General features: G+C 44.8%; 1 protein-coding gene across 1 annotated transcript in view; it reads right to left on the reverse strand.

Moving 5' to 3' along the window:
* The window catches only part of LOC137421054 (protocadherin-16), a 39,522-nt gene extending 18,463 nt beyond the window's left edge, over window positions 1-21,059 (reverse strand). Inside the window, exons 1-8 of the mRNA XM_068106726.2 lie at window positions 20,912-21,059; window positions 19,739-19,981; window positions 16,342-16,452; window positions 15,992-16,221; window positions 3,363-3,511; window positions 2,932-3,062; window positions 2,512-2,801; window positions 1,233-1,374 (exon numbers count right to left, since the gene is read on the reverse strand). Of these exons, the coding sequence (XP_067962827.2) occupies window positions 1,233-1,374; window positions 2,512-2,801; window positions 2,932-3,062; window positions 3,363-3,511; window positions 15,992-16,221; window positions 16,342-16,452; window positions 19,739-19,981; window positions 20,912-21,029 (1,414 nt within the window). The 5' untranslated portion in view covers window positions 21,030-21,059. The remainder of the gene's footprint in view (window positions 1-1,232; window positions 1,375-2,511; window positions 2,802-2,931; window positions 3,063-3,362; window positions 3,512-15,991; window positions 16,222-16,341; window positions 16,453-19,738; window positions 19,982-20,911) is intronic.
* Window positions 21,060-21,323: the final 264 nt, after the last annotated feature.

The raw sequence follows: 21,323 nt of genomic DNA on the forward strand, positions 1-21,323 counted from the left end.
CTGTCTCGATCGCCAAGGCCGATATTTACCAGGCCCGTAACACATATCGGCTCAAAATCCTTTTAACTGCCGGTTTGGTAGTTTTACAATGAAGGGTAAATGTATTGGGAATATGACAGCTCCGAGGCGTCTTTGGCTTCACATAGCGGTGAGTACCAAAATGGCGGCCATACAATTTTTCATCAAGGTGAAACCATGGGTGGGTGGAGTCAGGCCACCTATCCAACCAATCAGTGGGAAAGATTGTTACAGAAACACGGACACACATACACACACACACACACACACACACACACACACACACACACACACACACACACACACACACACACACATTATTATACAAGATATTCTAAAATTAGGTGATGCTCAATTTGGTACCTATGTGGAACAGGAACACGGCACATATAACAGCACTTTTTATCACATGGGGGTACAGCGAAACTAAAACAAGGAGTTTTTCTGGATTCTTTATCTGAGCTGTGTTCGAATTTGGAATACGTACAGCTCAGATTGATCAGCGTAAGAACCACGATTTATGTTTGAACATCTTCGATCGACCACAGAAAACCTCATCTTCATACTGTCTTGAGTTTGTGATTTGTTTGTATTTTTGGAACCAGGAAGATTCTGCAGCCTGTGTTAGTGGCATTGCGGAGTTGATCCATTTTTTAGGCGTTTTATACTCTTGAAGCACTTCATGGTGTAATAGGTAAGCATTTTTTCTAGTACGTGGCTGGAACTTCTTTTTTTTTTAACCTGGAAACCCATCACACCTGTGCAAAATCCATTCCACATTCTCTGAATCTCTCACTTTTCTTATCTTCTATGTACCAAACCTATTGTTATACCAAAAGCTTCATCAATCTACCCTTCCACAGGTAGGTAATTTGTTCAGGGTATCAGCATACCAGTTCAGGGTGTACTATTTTAGAGAAATACAGTGGGATCTAACTTCTGGAACCTCAATTCATACGGCGCAGCCCACTTTACCTTCAGAAGTACATCATGCTCAGAGATGCAGCACCCCTGCCGACACTGCATCTAAACAATAGTCTTTTGTTAAGTTTGATTCCGACGGATATCAAAGTCAGACTAGACAGGTGAATGGTGAGCATGTTACCAAATGAGCAGTCCTGCAATCCACATGGAAACATAAAATCGAGAAGCAATTGCATATGATATCCAATAATATCAACATGCCAATTTTTGTACAAATGTATGCATCATACCAGTGCTCGCATCCACAGAAAAGCCACTACTGGACTGGTGTAACAGACGATAAGAAAGTTTTCCATTTTCTCTTAGGTCCTTGTCTGCTGCTGTCACCATCAGAACCATTGTACCAGGAAGTGAGGACTCAGAAACACTTGCCTTTAAAACACAGACAGAGGAGAGTTAAACAATTTGGAAATGGAAATGAAAATCAACAATTGATCAGATATAGAGCAAGACTGCCATTGAAGGCAAGTGCGCACACAGACACACACACACACACTTAATTAATTGTACAGTATCGGTTGTTCCTAAACTTTAATATAATTTAATTGACTGCTGGAAATTATGTTAATTTCACAACATCCCACATTCAACTTTATTTAAATTGTAAATCTCAAACCATCATTCCCTTACTTAAAGTAGGAACTTTAACCTGTAAGCAATTAACTAGGTTCCCGACTGCATGGATCATGAGCTGGGCACCGTTCGTCCTCGAGGTTTCGATCCTTTCAGCCAAGGACCTCTCCAAACGGCGGATCCACAACCTCGGTCATAGATCCACATCAGTAGATTACCTGCATCAGTAGATCCACATCAGTAGTTTACCTGCATCAGTAGATCTGTTGGAACCCATCTGTGGATCGGTCCCATCGGCCGATGGGTCAGACCCATCGGCCGATGGGACCGATCCACAGATGGGTTCCAACAGATCCACATCAATAGATTACCTACAACAGTAGATCCACATCAGTAGATTACCTACATCAGTAGATCCACATCAGTAGATTACCTACATCAGTAGATCCACATCAGTAGATTACCTACATCAGTAGATCCACATCAGTAGATTACCTACATCAGTAGATCCACATCAGTAGATTACCTACATCGGTAGATCCACAATTTCGGTCATAGATCCACATCAGTAGATCCACATCAGTAGATTACCTACATCAGAAGATCCACATCAGTAGATTGCCTACATCAGTAGATCCACCTAAGTAGATTGCCTACATCCGAAGATCCACATCAGTAGATTACCTACATCAGTTGATCCACATCAGTAGATTACCGACATCAGTGGATTCACAACCTCGGTTACCTCCAGGCATTCAGTCAACCCATCAATGCAACATGAATAACAAAACTTTACTCGCTGGAGGATTTAATGTATTATCACAGAAAAAAAACCAAAAAAAAAAACACACACACACACACACACACACACACACACACACACACACACACACACACACACACACACACACCTCCAGTCCAATGTATTGCTCTCACCTTGTACACAGATTGAGAGAACCGAGGTGAATAGTGTTTTTTCTTGCGGATAGTGATGATCAGCTGTGTCGTGACCTCATGGTCTTCATCGCTAACACGCAATGTTAGCTCCAGTGTTGAGCTTCTATTCACCAATGGTGCCAACAGTACCAGAGTTCCATCCCACGGCTCAACCATAAAAATGGGGCTACTGTTCTCACCCTCCTCTCCATCAAGAGAGAACATCAGTGGAGGCCATAAATCAACATCACTAGCAGACAGTCTGGTTACGATTGACCCAGGAGAAAGATCTGAGGGTTGAAGGAATTTAAAAAAGGAAGAGAAGCAGAATGAGGTGCAGGCTGCTCTTGGATCGTGGAATGAGGTACACTTCAAAAGTGTGCTCAAAAAAATAACTTCTCGCAGAACAAACAGTCTTACCCTCAAACACGACAAGGGGATCAACAGGTTGCAGGATTGGCAGGTTGTCGTTCACATCACTGATGGAGATATTAATTATGGCCGAACTTGTATGCTGTGGCCATCCTTTATCAAGAGCTATAACCTGGAGGCTGGAAAAGGCAGAAAACAGAAGTCCGATGTAACATTACCATGAGCATTTCATTTTCCTTAGAGATCATCGCAATGGTGAATGGTTATGGAAAATATGACTACGCTAGTTGAACAGTCTTTTGGAGGAAAAAACATTGAGGAAATCAGTGTTTCCTTTGAACTATGGGTTTGCTCATGTATGAATGACATGCACAACCATAAATATGTCAGTCATGATATTTAGCAAGGAACCTTTGGCCAAGGTCTGCTTTCTAACACCAATTACGTTTAAAATATGCAGGCCGCACAAGAAGATGCACCTGTAGTAGGCCTGGATCTCACGATCCAAGAGGCCATTGGTAGTGAGGATCCCACTTTGCGAGTCCAACTTGAAGGGAATTCCCTGATCATCGAGTAATTTATACTCGACATCACCACCTGTTCCACGGTCTGGGTCCACGGCAGAAACCTTTCAGGATGATGTAACAGAAAAGGAAATTGGGTTAATACTGAAGAAGGTCAAATGATATTTCTGTTAATGTCATGCTCATGCATCACACTTTTATATGAATGAATAATACTCTTCTTATTCTCCCTTCTCTTCCCTTTATAAGGGGTGAGGTCCACCAGTACCAATTGCTCCTGCCCTGCCTCGACAACGATACTCCACGACTCCAAGACTCCCCTCTGTCCTCAGCCAACTACCATCACTCTCCAACCACCTTCACTTTACTTGTGTCCCTCTTCACACAATCTTCAAAACTCAATCACAGTCGAACTCTTTTCCTCCACCTTTCTACCTCAAAATATCAACTCTCTTAGCTATTCTCTCTTCCCCCATCGGCACCAAATGGATGACAGCAATGAGGATGACTATACTAGATGCCTATAGCAATGAGGATGACTATACTAGCTGCCTATAGCAATGAGGATGACTATACTAGATGCCTATAGCAATGAGGATGACTATACTAGATGCCTAGTGCAATGAGGATGACTATACTAGATGCCTATAGCAATGAGGATGACTATACTAGATGCCTAGTGCAATGAGGATGACTATACTAGATGCCTATAGCAATGAGGATGACTATACTAGATGCCTATAGCAATGAGGATGACTATACTAGATGCCTATAGCAATGAGGATGACTATACTAGATGCCTATAGCAATGAGGATGACTATACTAGATGCCTAGTGCAATGAGGATGACTATACTAGATGCCTATAGCAATGAGGATGACTATACTATATGCCTACAGCAATGAGGATGACTAAAATTGGTTCCTATAGCAATGAGGATGACTATACTAGATGCCGATAGCAATGAGAATGACTATACTAGATGCCAATAGCAATGAGAATTTTTTTGTATACAAGATCGAGGCTCGTGAAAGAGCTAACATTAATCACACAAAAAGTCAAACCGACACACAAAACACACAAAACAAGGGGAGCGGCAGACAAGATGGGGAGAGAGGGGAAAGGACACAAACACAACATTTGAGAGCAGGGACATCGGGAGGACTTGGGGGGAGGTGGGAGAGGAATAAAACATATGAACACTGCAAGGACTCTGGGGTGAATTACCGGGGGTAGAAAAGATCAAGGTTTTCGATGGGGGAAGATAAGAGATGGTGGTGAACAGCTGTTTTAAAGACCTGGAGGTAGGAGTGGGATTGAAGAGAGTGGGGGAGTTTGTTCCAGAGGCGGGAGAAAAGGTGAATGAAAGAGTGAAGGTGAGCAGAGAGCCTAGACTTTGGCAGTTTAACCATAAGAGGGTTGCAGGCAGATCTTGTGCGACCTGAAGGAATATTGGGGGGACAGAGCAGAGAGAGAGCTGGGGGAGCAAGGCCGGAGAGGAGTCGGTAGAAGACAGAAAGACCACCAACCTGCCTGCGGTGAGTGAGTGGAAGGCCCTCGGAGTTGACTTCATTGCAGGAGATTCCAATGATTCTGAAAGCTTTGGCCTCAACAGCGTGAAGCCGAGCAAGGTGTGAGGCAGGAGCACCAGCCCAGAGGGGGGAACAGTATTCCATTGAGCTGCGGATGAAAGCCTTGTATGTGGTGAGGAGCTCAGGTGTGCCAAGGAAGGACTTCGCACGACGGAGGATGCCCAGTCGGTGACTGGCTTTGGAGGCCAGCTTGGAAATGTGGTTTTCCCAAGAAAGATCATGGCAGATAGTGAGACCCAAAAGCTTGAGCGACAGAACTTCTTGGAGAGGATTGTTGAGAAAGTAGATGGGAGGGTTTTCCAGTCGGTCCTTTCGGAGAGACATTGTAAGAGTGTGAGATTTGTCAGGATTGAAAGACATGTTCCACTTGTTTGACCAGTCTGTGATTTTGTCCAGGTCTGCAGAGAGTGAGGAGGCTGCAGACTGCCGATCTGAGGGATGAGGAATGGAGCGGCAGATAGTGGAGTCATCAGCAAAGAGATAGAGAGGTTTTCCAGAGAGTCGGAGAGATCATTGATGAAGACCAGAAATAGCACAGGGCCCAGAACACTACCTTGGGGAACTCCAGCCAGAACAAGAAGGGGAGATGAGAGAAATCCATTCAGGGCCACACGTTGCCTACGACCAGAGAGGAAGTCCGCAAGCCATGAGTGGAGATTTCCATGAATACCATAGGAGGTGATTTTGGTGAGCAGAGCTGGGTGCCAGACCGTATCGAAGGCACGTGATATGTCAAGTGAGACAGCTCTGATTTCCTGTTTGGCATTGAGGACCTCCATCCATTGTTGAGACAGCAGAAGCAACATGTCCAGAGTAGAATGACCTGGTCTGAATCCAAATTGATGATCAGAGATCAAGCCATTGGAGAAGAGGAAGGATTTGATATCCGAAGCAATGATGGATTCCATGACTTTGCTGATAATTGGGAGCAGGCTGATTGGTCTGTAGTTGCAAGGATCTGTTTTTGCACCTTTTTTGTGTAAAGCGGTAATGTTTGCTGATTTCCAAGATGCTGGCAGATTACCTTGAGCAAAAGAGAGGGTGAAAAGAACAGAGAGAGGGTGAGATAGAGAGGCAGAGCAGGATTTTAGGACCCGAGGGCTGATGCCATCTGGTCCAGTTGCAGAATCAGAGTCGAGGTTTGATAAAAACTTCTCCACCTTGTCAGGAGAGAAGGACACAGAGTCCAGGAGCAGTTGGGTTCGACTGGGAAAGGTGGGAACAGAGAGAGATGGGTTTGGGACACAAGATTTTGAGGCAAACACAGAGTTGAGGCATTCGGGTTTGTCACGTGCGGTGTCAACTGTGTAGCCATTTGAGGTAAGGGAGGGGATGGAGGGGGAACAAACACCAGAAACGGATTTGACCAGACGCCACCAGGATTTGGAGGAAGGAGACAGGTTTGAGAGGTCAATCTTGAGTGTGGAGAGATAGTGCTTCCTGGCACTCCTGAGGGTAGAAACACACTTGTTTCGAGCTTGGTGGAAGGAACTGAGATTGCCTTCAGTTGGATTTGCCTTCCAAGACGCAAAGGCAAGTTGTTTCAGGGCAACTGCCTCACCACAAGATTCAGTGTACCATGGACGGGAGGAAGGGTAAGACAACTGAAGACGAGATGGGATAAATCTGTGCATGAGAGAGAGCAGTTTGCTTTGGAAGAATTCCCAGGAAGAATTGATGTCAGAGGCATTAGAGATGGGAGACCAGTCCAGTTGATTGATGGCTGCTTGCAGACTGTGCCAGTCGGCCTGAGTGAAATGTCAGACTCGTCGGCGCTGAGGAGGCTCTCTGAGAATGGCCAGTGAGATGTCCACTTTAACAAGCACATGATCAGAAGAACCGATTGGAGCAGAAGAAGAGCAGCAGACATTTGCAGGGAAGTTAGTCATAACCAAGTCCAGAAGAGAAGATACTCCATTGACTGAGATCCGGGTCAGGAAATTGACAGATTGTGTCAGTCCCAATGAGTCACAGAAGTCCTTTGCTGAGGTGGCATGGCTGGTGAGAGATGAACCCACACCCAGCCAGCTGGCATGATGACAGTTGAAGTCGCCACATATGAGGAAGAGAGAGTTTGGATGAGTTGATAGAAGTTGGTCCATGTTGTCCGACAGAGAAATGTAAATGGAGTCATCACTGTTTGGAGGATGGTACAGAACACATATGAACAAAAGGTGGGAGCGGAGAGGAAGCCGTAGCCAGAGGTACTCCTGTGGGTGGGGTGGAGAGAGGGCAGTGCAGGGAGAGTGAGGAAGAGAGTTTTTGATAAAGATAGCCACCCCACCACCAGGATGAGGCTCAGGTCTATCGTACCGGAGGAGGGAGTAACCAGGAATAGATATTAAGGAATAAGAGACATCTTGAAGGAGGAAAGTTTCTGTTAAGCAGATCAAGTCTGGATTTTCAGAAGCAACCTGAATGGAGAGATCAATCAGGTTTGAGCGAAGGCCCCGGATGTTTGAGGTCCATACCGTTAGTGAGGAGAGAGGGGGAGCATCGGGTGCAGGACAGGGGAGGGGAGGGGTAGGGTCAGATGAAGGGTGAGAGGGGGATGTAGGAAGAGCAGTTGATAGTGTGTCAGAGATTACAGAAGAGTTACAAGAAAGGGAAGGATGAGGAGGACGAAAAGTTTGATGGTGATGGAATGAGGCACAGTGAGAGTTTGTTTGAGGGGGGGGGGGGGGGCAGAGGAAAGTAGAAGGTTGGGGGAGGTGGCGGTATGACATAGAAGGGAGACGAAGTGGGGAGGAGGCAGCTTTGAGAAGGAGGTGGGAGGAGGGAGAATTTGGGAGGGATGGTTGGGGGGGAGATTTGAAGGGGAGGGGCAAGGGGGGAGTTTAGAAAGTGGATGATTTAATGAAAGATGAACATATATAACAAATTGGGTTTGTTGTGATTTTCAAGTTAGCGATTCGTTTAAGAATGATGGAGGAGGGATGGAATGAATGAGAATTTAGAGCATGGAGTGATTTGGAATCATAAGATATTGAATATTTTTTTGAAATGGAATGAGTTGAAGAGGAAATTGAAAGGAGCCTTTTAAATAAGAAGAAAAACAGCGTGTTGTAATAAACCACTGAATAATACACTGAAGGGGATAGTTGAAACATATTTAAACAGAACTGTGAAGAACAATCTTATATTCACAAAAATACCAATGGGGGGAGGAAGCCTAGAGCGACGACCACGAGTCACTTGAACAGGGCAAAAGGTGGAAGGCAAGCGGAAAATGGGGGCGGGGCGAGACAGCGCATGTGGGCAGAGGCAAAAGCACACGAGGAGAAAGGGAAATAAAGTTTTTTTTGTTTGTTTTTTTTGTTTGTTTTGGGGGGGGGGGGGGGGGTTACAACGTTAGACAAATAGTAGATGTTTGGTGAAGCTTGGTGGAGAAGGGGAAATCAAAAAACCTAGCAAAACAGCGAAGGAAGGAACAACCTTTGACGGGGGAAGCCTGAGGCTGCAAGGCCTTGCTCGCGACGCGGCAAACAAACGATTAATTTATGAAAGATAAACACCGAGAAACTTCCAAGGTGCACACTACAAGTTCACACACCGAACGATAAATACAGTTTCGACAAAATACAATTGTGAACAGACTTGACTTTGAAAACGTGGAGACCTTGTGGACCGTCGAAAACCCCTGCCGAGATCTCCAAGATCTCGCGAGATCAAGGCTATACTAGACTATACTATGACTATACTAGACTATACTAGACGAGACGCGAATGACTATACTAGCTGCCTATAGCAACGAGGATGACTATACTAGATGCCTATAGCAATGAGGATGACTATACTTGATGCCTATAGCAATGAGGATGACTATACTACTGCCTATAGCAATGAGGATGACTATACTAGATGCCTATAGCAATGAGGATGACTATACTAGATGCCTATAGCAATGAGAATGACTATACTAGATGCCTATAGCAATGAGGATGACTATAATAGATGCCTGCAGCAATGAGAATGACTATACTAGATGCCTATAGCAATGAGGATGACTATACTAGATGCCTATAGCAATGAGGATGACTATACTAGATGCCTATAGCAATGAGGATGACTATACTAGATGCCTATAGCAATGAGGATGACTATACTAGATGCCTATAGCAATGAGAATGACTATACTAGATGCCTATAGCAATGAGAATGACTATACTAGATTCCTCCAAAGGTGAGGATGACAACATTAGATGACTGTAAAGGTGAGGATGACTATACTAGATGCCTATAGCAATGAGGATGACTATACTTGATGCCTATAGCAATGAGGATGACTATACTACTGCCTATAGCAATGAGGATGACTATACTAGATGCCTATAGCAATGAGGATGACTATACTAGATGCCTATAGCAATGAGAATGACTATACTAGATGCCTATAGCAATGAGGATGACTATAATAGATGCCTGCAGCAATGAGAATGACGATACTAGATGCCTATAGCAATGAGAATGACTATACTAGATGCCTATAGCAATGAGGATGACTATACTAGATGCCTGCAGCAATGAGGATGACTATACTTGATGCCTATAGCAATGAAGATGACTATACTAGATGCCTATAGCAATGAGGATGACTATACTAGATGCCTATAGCAATGAGGATGACTATACTACTGCCTATAGCAATGAGGATGACTATACTAGATGCCTATAGCAATGAGGATGACTATACTAGATGCCTATAGCAATGAGAATGACTATACTAGATGCCTATAGCAATGAGGATGACTATAATAGATGCCTGCAGCAATGAGAATGACTATACTAGATGCCTATAGCAATGAGGATGACTATACTAGATGCCTATAGCAATGAGGATGACTATACTAGATGCCTATAGCAATGAGGATGACTATACTAGATGCCTATAGCAATGAGGATGACTATACTAGATGCCTATAGCAATGAGAATGACTATACTAGATGCCTATAGCAATGAGAATGACTATACTAGATTCCTCCAAAGGTGAGGATGACAACATTAGATGACTGTAAAGGTGAGGATGACTATACTAGATGCCTATAGCAATGAGGATGACTATACTTGATGCCTATAGCAATGAGGATGACTATACTAGATGCCTATAGCAATGAGGATGACTATACTAGATGCCTATAGCAATGAGGATGACTATACTAGATGCCTGCAGCAATGAGGATGACTATACTTGATGCCTATAGCAATGAAGATGACGATACTAGATGCCTATAGCAATGAGAATGACTATACTAGATGCCTATAGCAATGAGGATGACTATACTAGATGCCTGCAGCAATGAGGATGACTATACTTGATGCCTATAGCAATGAAGATGACTATACTAGATGCCTATAGCAATGAGGATGACTATACTAGATGCCTATAGCAATGAGGATGACTATACTAGATGCCTATAGCAATGAGGATGACTATACTAGATGCCTATAGCAATGAGGATGACTATACTAGATGCCTATAGCAATGAGGATGACTATACTAGATGCCTATAGCAATGAGGATGACTATACTAGATGCCTATAGCAATGAGAATGACTATACTAGATGCCTATAGCAATGAGGATGACTATACTAGATGCCTATAGCAATGAGGATGACTATACTAGATGCCTATAGCAATGAGGATGACTATACTAGATGCCTATAGCAATGAGGATGACTATACTAGATGCCTATAGCAATGAGGATGACTATACTAGATGCCTATAGCAATGAGGATGACTATACTAGATGCCTATAGCAATGAGGATGACTATACTAGATGCCTATAGCAATGAGGATGACTATACTAGATGCCTATAGCAATGAGGATGACTATACTAGATGCCTATAGCAATGAGGATGACTATACTAGATGCCTATAGCAATGAGGATGACTATACTAGATGCCTATAGCAATGAGGATGACTATACTAGATGCCTATAGCAATGAGGATGACTATACTAGATGCCTATAGCAATGAGGATGACTATACTAGATGCCTATAGCAATGAGGATGACTATACTAGATGCCTATAGCAATGAGGATGACTATACTAGATGCCTATAGCAATGAGGATGACTATACTAGATGCCTATAGCAATGAGGATGACTATACTAGATGCCTATAGCAATGAGGATGACTATACTAGATGCCTATAGCAATGAGAATGACTATACTAGATGCCTATAGCAATGAGAATGACTATACTAGATTCCTCCAAAGGTGAGGATGACAACATTAGATGACTGTAAAGGTGAGGATGACTATACTAGATGCCTATAGCAATGAGGATGACTATACTAGATGCCTATAGCAATGAGAATGACTATACTAGATTCCTCCAAAGGTGAGGATGACAACATTAGATGACTGTAAAGGTGAGGATGACTGTACTACAGTGCATTCAGAAAGTATTCAGACCCCTTCACTTTTTACACATTTTGTTATGTTGCAGCCTTATGCTGAAATCGTTTAAATTCATTTTTTCCCTCATCAATCTACACTCAATACCCCATAATGACAAAGAGAAAACAGGATTTTAGAAAGTTTTGCAAATTTATTAAAAATAAAAAACTGATATATCACATTGACATAAGTATTCATACCCTTTGCTATGACACTTGAAATTTAGCTCAGGTGCCTCCCATTTCTCTTGATCATCTTTGAGATGTTTCTACACCTTGAATGGAGTCCACATGTGGTAAATTCAATTGATTGGACATGATTTGGAAAGGCACACACCTGTCTATATAAGGTCTCACAGCTGACAATGCATATCAGAGCAAAAACCAAGCCATGAGGTCGAAGGAACTGCCTGCAGAGCTCAGAGACAGGATTGTGTCGAGGCACAGATCTGGGGAAGCCGACAAAAATTTTCTGCTGCATTGAAGATTCCCAAGAGCACAATGACCTCCATAATTCTTAAATGGAAGAAGTTTGGAACAACCAGGACTCTTCCTAGAGCTGGCCGCCCGGCCAAACTGAGCAATCGGGGGAGAAGGGCCTTGGTAAGAGAGGTGACCAAGAACCCGATGGTCACTCTGGCTGAGCTGTCTCTGTCTTGGTTTCATCAGACCACAGAATCTTGTTTCTCACAGTCTGAGAGTCCTTTCGGTGCTTTTTTGCAAACTCCAAGCAGGGCTTTCATGTGTCTTTCACTGAGGAGAGCCTTCCGTGGCCAGCAGAGGACTCATGCTACTTGAATGTCAGGGTTCGTCCTTCCAGTTAAAAAAGCCTTTGGACAAGAACGCAAAGTCTCTTATCTTGATAGTCATCTTCTTGGTCCTCAGAGCAGAATATATATATATATATGTATTTTTTTGTATACAAGATCGAGGCTCGTGTAAGAGCTAACATTAATCCCAAAAAGACAAACGGACACATAAAACATGAGATAAAGGGAGCGGGAGACAAGATGGGGAGAGAGAGCGAAGCACACAAGTACAACAGCAGAGAACAGGGACATCTGGAGATCTGTGGGAGGGAGAGGGCTTAGGGGGAGGAAGCACGGGAAGGGGGGGGGGGGGTGGTCGGAGGTATAAAACACATGGACATTGCTAGGACTTCGAGGAAAGAAGTAATTTCAAAAAAGTGGATCTGGGGTGAATTAACGGGGGGAGAAAAGATCAAGGTTTTGGATGGGGGAAGATAAGAGATGGTGGTGAACAGCTGTTTTAAAGATGTGGAGGGAGGAGTGGGATTGAATAGAGTGAGGGAGTTTGTTCCAGAGGCGGGAGAAAAGAGGAATGAAAGAGTGAAGGTGAGCAGAGAGTCTTGATTTTGGCAGTTTAACCATAAGAGGGTTGCTGGCAGATCTTGTGCGACCTGTAGGAATATTTGGGGGACAGAGCACAGATAAAGCTGTGGGAGCAAGGCCGGAGAGGAGTCAGTAGAAGACGGAAAGACCACCAACCTGCCTGCGGTGAGTAAGTGAAAGGCCCTCGGAGATAGCGTCATCGCGGGAGATTCCAATGATTTTGAATGCTTTGGTTTCAACAGCGTGAAGACGAGCAAGGTCTGAGGCAGGAGCACCAGCCCAGAAGGGAGATAAGTACTCCATCAAGCTGCGGTTGAAAGCCTTGTATGTGGTGAGGAGCTCAGGGGTGCCAATGAAGGACTTCGCATGGAAGGATGCCCAGTCAACGACTGGCTTTGGAGGCCAGCTTGGAAATGTGGTTTTCACACGGAAGATCATGGCAGATAGTGAGACCCAAAAGCTTGAGTGACAGAACATCCTGGAGAGGATTGTTCAGAAAGTAGATGGGAGGGTTGTCCCGTCGGTCTTTTCGGAGAGACATAGTGAGAGTGTGAGATTTGTCAGGATTGAAAGACATGTTCCACTTGTTTGACCAGTCTGCGATTTTGTCCAAGTCTGCAGAGAGTGAGGAGGCTGCAGACTGCCGATCTGAGGGAAGAGGAATGGAGCGACAGAGAGTGGACTCATCAGCAAATGCATATGAATGTAACGGAGGATGATATCCTTTTGCTTACCATAATGAATCCAAGGCCATATCTGAAACCACTCAGATTTGCAACTTTGTTTGGTTTGGCTTCTCTGGAAGATCGTGCAGTTGACAATAAGCACCTAACGAGAGAGGATGGCCTCAGCCCGAAAGGTATGTACACTCACCTCTGAGCCATCTAGCCTGGGTTCGAATATCGGCTCAGCTCCTAATTGTCACGGTGTTTTGCAGGCCGGACGATTCATCAATGTGTGGTGTGTGGTGTGTGCTTGCCATCGCATAGACATAGACATTAAACTATGTGTCCCGTATGTCAGCATTAGTTGGTGGATGTTAAAGATCCCATGATGTCCTTCATGAAGAGTAGGTGAGATATCGCTTGCAGCCTGAACAAATGATAAATTCCTCCCGAACCTACATGGGCCCTAACCTACGCCCGACAGGTGGCGTTGCATCAGCGGCACAGCCGCACCCTGCTACTCGCAGCCATGTCCTGCATAGAAAAGAAGTAGCAACAGCAGCTAACTTGAATAACACCATCGCGTGACAAGCAGCAAGATGCCAAGACACGAAGAACATCTCTCCAAGATTTTTCATGGTGAGTAAAAATTGGTCCGGCCAGGAATGGACCAACCGGCCCAGTACTTGATACCTATCGTGGCCTGTAATAGATTCCTTAAGGTAAGAATGACTATTCTTGATAAGATGCCAATGGTAGCGAGGTTTACTGCACCATATATATTCCAATTGCAAGTATAAAGCTGCAAAAGAAAGTTAAAACAAAGTGAATTCGCCACAAGACGAGATAATGCAAGTCGTGCTCCTTTACTTCCAAGCAACTCAGTGTTTTACTTCCGGCCTGATGTTATTTTTACACATCCTTCCACTTTGCCGGGTACGTAAACTGTACCACTCCACGACGGACATTCAAATCAAGGACGTGTTTGGGAACAGCACACGGTATATGTACAGGCGCAGTATATACAGTAGGGTGGTCCAAAAATGCACTTATCTGGATTTTGATGCTCTATTGGATTATTGTTAGAAATGGTCTAAATCATTCACCCAAAAAATATTTTGCATCTGAGTCATCTATAAACTCAGACACACTCAACATATAAATTTGTCATTTTGGTCAATTTTAATGACTTACAAAGACTTTAGAAATATTTTTTTCCTAAATAATGTCATTGATGGTACATACCCCTGTGTGAGTCCTCATGGTCGAAACATGAGTCAAAAAAAACAACAAAAAACACCGTTTAGAGGCCATTTTTCCCCGCAAAGCGGGGGTTGGCCTTTTCGGGGACCGTGGTAGTTGTTGTTTTTGGTCCCCTTTTTGAAGCAATGTTTTACGGCCGGATGCCCTTCCTGACGCCAACCCTTTTTGCCGCCTTCAACGACAAACAGGGAATTACCAGTGAACTGGTCAGACATGAGTCAAACATGGTCAAACATGAGTCAGACATGTATAAACATGTTTCAAGCATTGTCAAACATGTTTCGACCATGATGATTTCACACTGACAGGCGCAAGCGCAAGCAAAAAGCCATGAACCACAAAATGGCTTAGTACAATAGCGCATGTACTTTTTCCACCTAGGTTGCTATTGGATTGTTCTCGTTTAGCCAAATTTGGTGAAAAACGCCATATTTCAATTGAAGTGTGTATGAGTTTCTAGATGGAATTGAGCGAAAATATTTGGTGGGTGAATGTTTTAGACCATTTCTAACAATAATCCAGTAGAGCATCAAAATCGGAGAGATCGATGTTTTTTGGACCACCCAAAAAAGGATGATTTGTACATATACTGTACATATACTGTACATATACTGTACATATACCGTATACACACTGTACATATACTGTACAGTATATGTACAGTATATACGTATGCAGTATATACAGTGCATGTACACAGTATGTGTACATGTACAGTGTGTACAGTGTATGTACATATACAGTATACGTACTGTATGCACAGTACATGCGTGTGCAGTATGTGCAGTATATACCGTATATGCACAGTATATACAGTGCATGCACACATACAGCATACGTACAGTATGTACAGTATATTCGCATGCGGTGCGTACAGTACATACGGTATATATAGTATATGTGCACATAGTCTATGTACAGTCTTCACAGTAGATACACATACGGTATGTACAGTATATACAGTATATGTACACATACAGCATATGTACAGTATATACACATACGGCATGTACAGTATATACAATATATGTACAGTATATAGTATATATACACATACCGTATATGTACATTGTGTACAGTATATGCACATGCAGTATGTACAGTATATACAGTATATGTACAGTATATGTACCTAAAAAGTCAGGGCCACGTGCTCTAATCAAAAATAGAGTGCTTGGGCTTGGCTGAGCACTCGACTCTGGAAAAATGGAAACGTTTCTTTAAGAGACATGTGGGATGAGACTGCAATAAACGACAAACTTCTTATGACAAGGAAATCCAAAACGTTAAACCGCATCGATACCTGGGTCACGTGAGTCCCAGGAAGAAGGTCCTCGCTGATGCTGGCAGTGAAAACCGGAAGTATGAATGATGGCGGTGAGTCGTTCACTTCCGTGACGTACACCGTGAGTAGCGAGAAAGCTTCAACTTTCTCGCCGTGTTTACTTCCCTTTGTTTCTGCACTGACTAGGAGGTCAAAATGGCGCCTTTTCTCATAGTCCAGCTCGAGGCTGCTTCGGACCTCTATTTGACCTGGTCAAGCACAGACATATACCAAGGTGCGCTCCGTGACGTGCACTCGGGCATACCAAATCTTCACACGGCATTTACCTCACTTTACTTGAGCATCACCTCTCCTCACGTCGCACTGACCTGTGCGAGTGTCGATGGTGAAGGTGTCGGACACGCTTGTCAAGCCGTACACGACGCGCCTTTCCATTGCCCGAGCAGATCCCACAGCCTTTACTGCCAACACCACGGTGCCTGAAAGGGAAGCAGAATTTACACAGATTCACCAGTGAGGATGCTTATTGTGGCCTCCATTCTAAAACGAATTTTCATGGCTGCGCATCACGAGTACCACCGTGTGGTCTTCAAATCCCAGGAGTGTGTGCACACAAGTGCATACCTTATTCGATTTACACCGGGAACTAGAAATGCTCACTCACAGGTAGCTTGTTGGAGTCATTTGCTTTGCTATATGTGGCAGGGAACCTGTGTCTGTGTTGTTGTTGCCCTGCGCTCGCGAAGCGAAAAGCGGGGGTAAGCATTCGTGTACGTGCCGTACGTGTCTGCATTTAAAAAATCCATTTTCTCGGCAAACGTTGGTCCGATTGACATGAAATTTTCACCATAGGAGGGCCTCCTCCGGTAGAATATTTTAATGATCGTTATGACGTCATAGGTCACGTGGTACAGGCGCCATCTTGGAAAAACTTCGCACCTCTATATCTCTGAAAGCACTCCATGGAAAAAATTGAGACCTGGCTCATTGTCAACTACTCCCCATGGGGAATAAGATATGTTAATGATGATGTCATCGGTGCCTTCGTTATGACGTCATAATTCGACAAATTCAACACATCCATCCGATCATTATTTTAAAAAATTTCAGCAACTGTTGGTCTGATGGACACGGAATTTTCACCAAAGGAGCGCTTCCTCCTTTCGAATATTTTAATGATAATCATGACGTCATAAGTCATGTGGTACAGGAGCCATGTTGGCAAAACCGAAAAATGTTGCACCTCTACATCTCCAAAACCGCTGCATGGAAAAAACTGAAACGTGGCTCATTGTAAAGAACTCCATATGGGAAATAGGTGTTGTTAACGATGACGTCATTGGTGCCATAATTATGACGTCGTAATTCGACCGTGACAACGCTTAGTCTGATCGGTTTGAAATGTATTGAGCGTGATCTATGCAACAATTATATTAGAGAATATAAATTTATGATGTCATCGCTCATGTGGTCTGGCAGCCATATTGGATGAAAGAAAAAAAAATGTTCAAAAACAGAAGAGTTGGCTCGCAATAAGTTCACTGCGCAGGGTAAGTATTCTATGAATACCATGTAGTTGTAGTTGTGGTTTGAGGTCTGATCTTTGAAGCAAATCGTTCAGTTTATAATTTGATAACTCAGAAATACTGTATTCCGCTTCCCATTTTACATCAAATTATCTTTGTTTCTTGAAGAACAAATATTGTTGCGATGTTTCCCGTGTACACTCCAGGGAAAAACATCCCATGCTGGTGTTCAAACAGGGTAGGGGTTTGCGCCAATACCGTAGATTAAAATATAAATTGAGATCAAATTCGCCCCTTCACCGGAAGTCTGTCTGAATGCTGTCCTGAAAAGGATGAGGTAGTCTGTGGAAACGACCAATGAATTAACCAATCACGTACTAGTTTGGTACATTTTCCAGTTTGAGGGGAATTATACTAATCTTGATAACAATGAAATGAAGCACCGATCACTAATTCAATTTTCACATTCATCACATCACACAACAATCACAGATTGGTACGTAGTGTAGGCCGCATCGTGTGGGGTACAGCCCACACCGAGTGGTACGTAGTGTAGGCCGCATCGTGTGGGGTACAGCCCACACCGAGTGGTACGTAGTGTAGGCCGCATCGTGTGGGGTACAGCCCACACCGAGTGGTACGTAGTGTAGGCCGCATCGTGTGGGGTACAGCCCACACCGAGTGGTACGTAGTGTAGGCCGCATCGTGTGGGGTACAGCCCACACCGAGTGGTACGTAGTGTAGGCCGCATCGTGTGGGGTACAGCCCACACCGAGTGGTACGTAGTGTAGGCCGCATCGTGTGGGGTACAGCCCACACCGAGTGGTACGTAGTGTAGGCCGCATCGTGTGGGGTACAGCCTACACCGAGTGGTACGTAGTGTAGGCCGCATCGTGTGGGGTACAGCCTACACCGAGTGGTACGTAGTGTAGGCCGCATCGTGTGGGGTACAGCCCACACCGAGTGGTACGTAGTGTAGGCCGCATCGTGTGGGGTACAGCCCACACCGAGTGGTACGTAGTGTAGGCCGCATCGTGTGGGGTACAGCCCACACCGAGTGGTACTTAGTGTAGGCCGCATCGTGTGGGGTACAGCCTACACCGAGTGGTACGTAGTGTAGGCCGCATCGTGTGGGGTACAGCCTACACCGAGTGGTACGTAGTGTAGGCCGCATCGTGTGAGGTACAGCCCACACCGAGTGGTACGTAGTGTAGGCCGCATCGTGTGGGGTACAGCCTACACCGAGTGGTACGTAGTGTAGGCCGCATCGTGTGGGGTACAGCCTACACCGAGTGGTACGTAGTGTAGGCCGCATCGTGTGGGGTACAGCCCACACCGAGTGGTACGTAGTGTAGGCCGCATCGTGTGGGGTACAGCCCACACCGAGTGGTACGTAGTGTAGGCCGCATCGTGTGGGGTACAGCCCACACCGAGTGGTACGTAGTGTAGGCCGCATCGTGTGGGGTACAGCCCACACCGAGTGGTACGTAGTGTAGGCCGCATCATGTGGGGTACAGCCCACACCGAGTGGTACGTAGTGTAGGCCGCATCGTGTGGGGTACAGCCTACACCGAGTGGTACGTAGTGTAGGCCGCATCGTGTGGGGTACAGCCTACACCGAGTGGTACGTAGTGTAGGCCGCATCGTGTGGGGTACAGCCCACACCGAGTGGTATGTAGTGTAGGCCGCATCGTGTGGGGTACAGCCCACACCGAGTGGTACGTAGTGTAGGCCGCATCGTGTGGGGTACAGTACAGCCCACACCGAGTGGTACGTAGTGTAGGCCGCATCGTGTGGGGGTACAGCCCACACCGAGTGGTACGTAGTGTAGGCCGCATCGTGTGGGGTACAGCCCACACCGAGTGGTACGTAGTGTAGGCCGCATCGTGTGGGGGTACAGCCCACACTGAGTGCTACCAAGTGCTGTTCTGAACCAAGTAAAGTTCAATAGCCACACAGCTACCCCTCCACCCTCGCTCCCATCAAAGTGATAAATAATCAGCTGTATTTTATCGTGTTGTACTATTGTACAAAATATAAAGTATTGTAGTAATACTACAGAAATTGCACAAAGCACAGATGTTTGTGCCGACGGTGAAAAAGAGCTTCCTGTTGAACCCTGGAATGAAACATTCAAAACACAATCTGCTAAGTGTCCCCGTTTAATTCATTCATCGTAGCTGCGAGAACGTGTTCCTTCAAATGTAAGAAAGGAAACAATGCAGCCTTTTGTCCTCACCTGGGGACGTGTTTTCCTGGATAGTGACTTTATAATGCTCCTTCTCAAAATAAATGACTTGATCTTTCCAGATCTGCTCTTGGTTTACTCCGTCGTCGCGATATCCATAGTTCAGGAGAACCATGGCGGTCCGACTGCGAGGTGGCTCTCCATGGTCTGCGGCCACCAGCGGTAGCCATCGTGGACGAGAGGGCCAGCGTGGATCCGACGGAGAAAGCGGAACCTCACGGAGACTCAGCTCGCCTGCGAAGAGGTAAGGAGGAAGACATGACACATTGCGAAACCTGCGTTAGGCCAACGGGGTAAATGTACAAGTGTATTACCCTGCGCGTGTGAAGCGTAAAGTGCGGTTAAGCAATTGGTTCACTATGTCTGTCTGTCCGTCTACAAACGTCTGTTTATGATCGAGGAAAAACTTAATAACAATTGAAAGTTATATTTCGAACATGGATCGGAAACAACCCGGCCGTTTAGCAGTACTTTGACTCGGATTTTGGAAAATTCTACGGAATATTGTCCCGAGCACACATACCCCAGAGATATAAGGTCATTTTTTACTCCGTCTACCTGCCTAGCAGTCAAATGAAATTGAGAATCATTCCAAACGGGAAACTTACTGTATTTAAGGACATCATAAAAGACACAAACAACAGGAACGAAGAATTAATGTAACGCGTTAGATAGGGTGGTGTAATAGACACTCCGCCAGCGGCGGTAAACTTCCGGAATTAATTTATTTATACGACCTTTCCAATTTTTGTTTTATTTAAATTAAATTATATACTTGAACAATGCAGAACACAAAGTACCTTTTTGGCACTTTCAAAAACCTTTCGTTTAGCCAGTACTGGGACATAATTTTACGTCATCTCAACCAATCAAATTTGTTGCACACAGACCCCGCCCATGTTCTTTTTTCTCAAGACTGCGCAGGGTAAGGTGTTCTATGAACTCTAGTTATATGATATGTCAGGACTTAAGGACCCGAGTCGAAGACTCGGTCTAGGCCTTGATCACACAAATGTGCTCGGACTCAGCCATAACGACATATTGACCGTAACATGAAACCTCGAGACACAATTATTGATCTTTATTTGGATATTAATGGTGTTTTCATTATCAAAATTATTATTATTATTATTATTATTATTATCAAAATTGTCATTATTTTACCTGTGGCAGCATTAACGACCAGCAGAGGATCCGGCCGGCCCAACCTGTAGACCACGGAGCCACCTGGACCAAAGTCGGGGTCTTGTGCTTGCAACTGACCGATTGGGCTGTAGGGCATAAGGTCCGGACCAGCTGTGAGGACCAGCAACTGACGGTTGAAGACCGGGTCATTGTCATTGACATCGGTCACCCTCACTCTCACACTCGTGCTGGCTGAACGTGGACGTATCGGAGCTCGATCAGAGACAAAGACCAGGAACGAGAACTCAGAATTGGTCTCTCTATCCAATGGCAGAGCGGTGGTGAGCACCCCAGTCACCACATCTATAGTGAAGTGTCCAGCTGCACCCAAGCCCAGAGTGTAACTCAAGTTCGCGTTCAGGGCCGAGTCACGGTCAGTGGCCTGCAGCTC

This window comes from Myxine glutinosa, chromosome 2 (genome assembly GCF_964187855.1).
Source record: "Myxine glutinosa chromosome 2, kmMyxGlut1.1, whole genome shotgun sequence".
NCBI lineage: Eukaryota > Metazoa > Chordata > Myxini > Myxiniformes > Myxinidae > Myxine > Myxine glutinosa.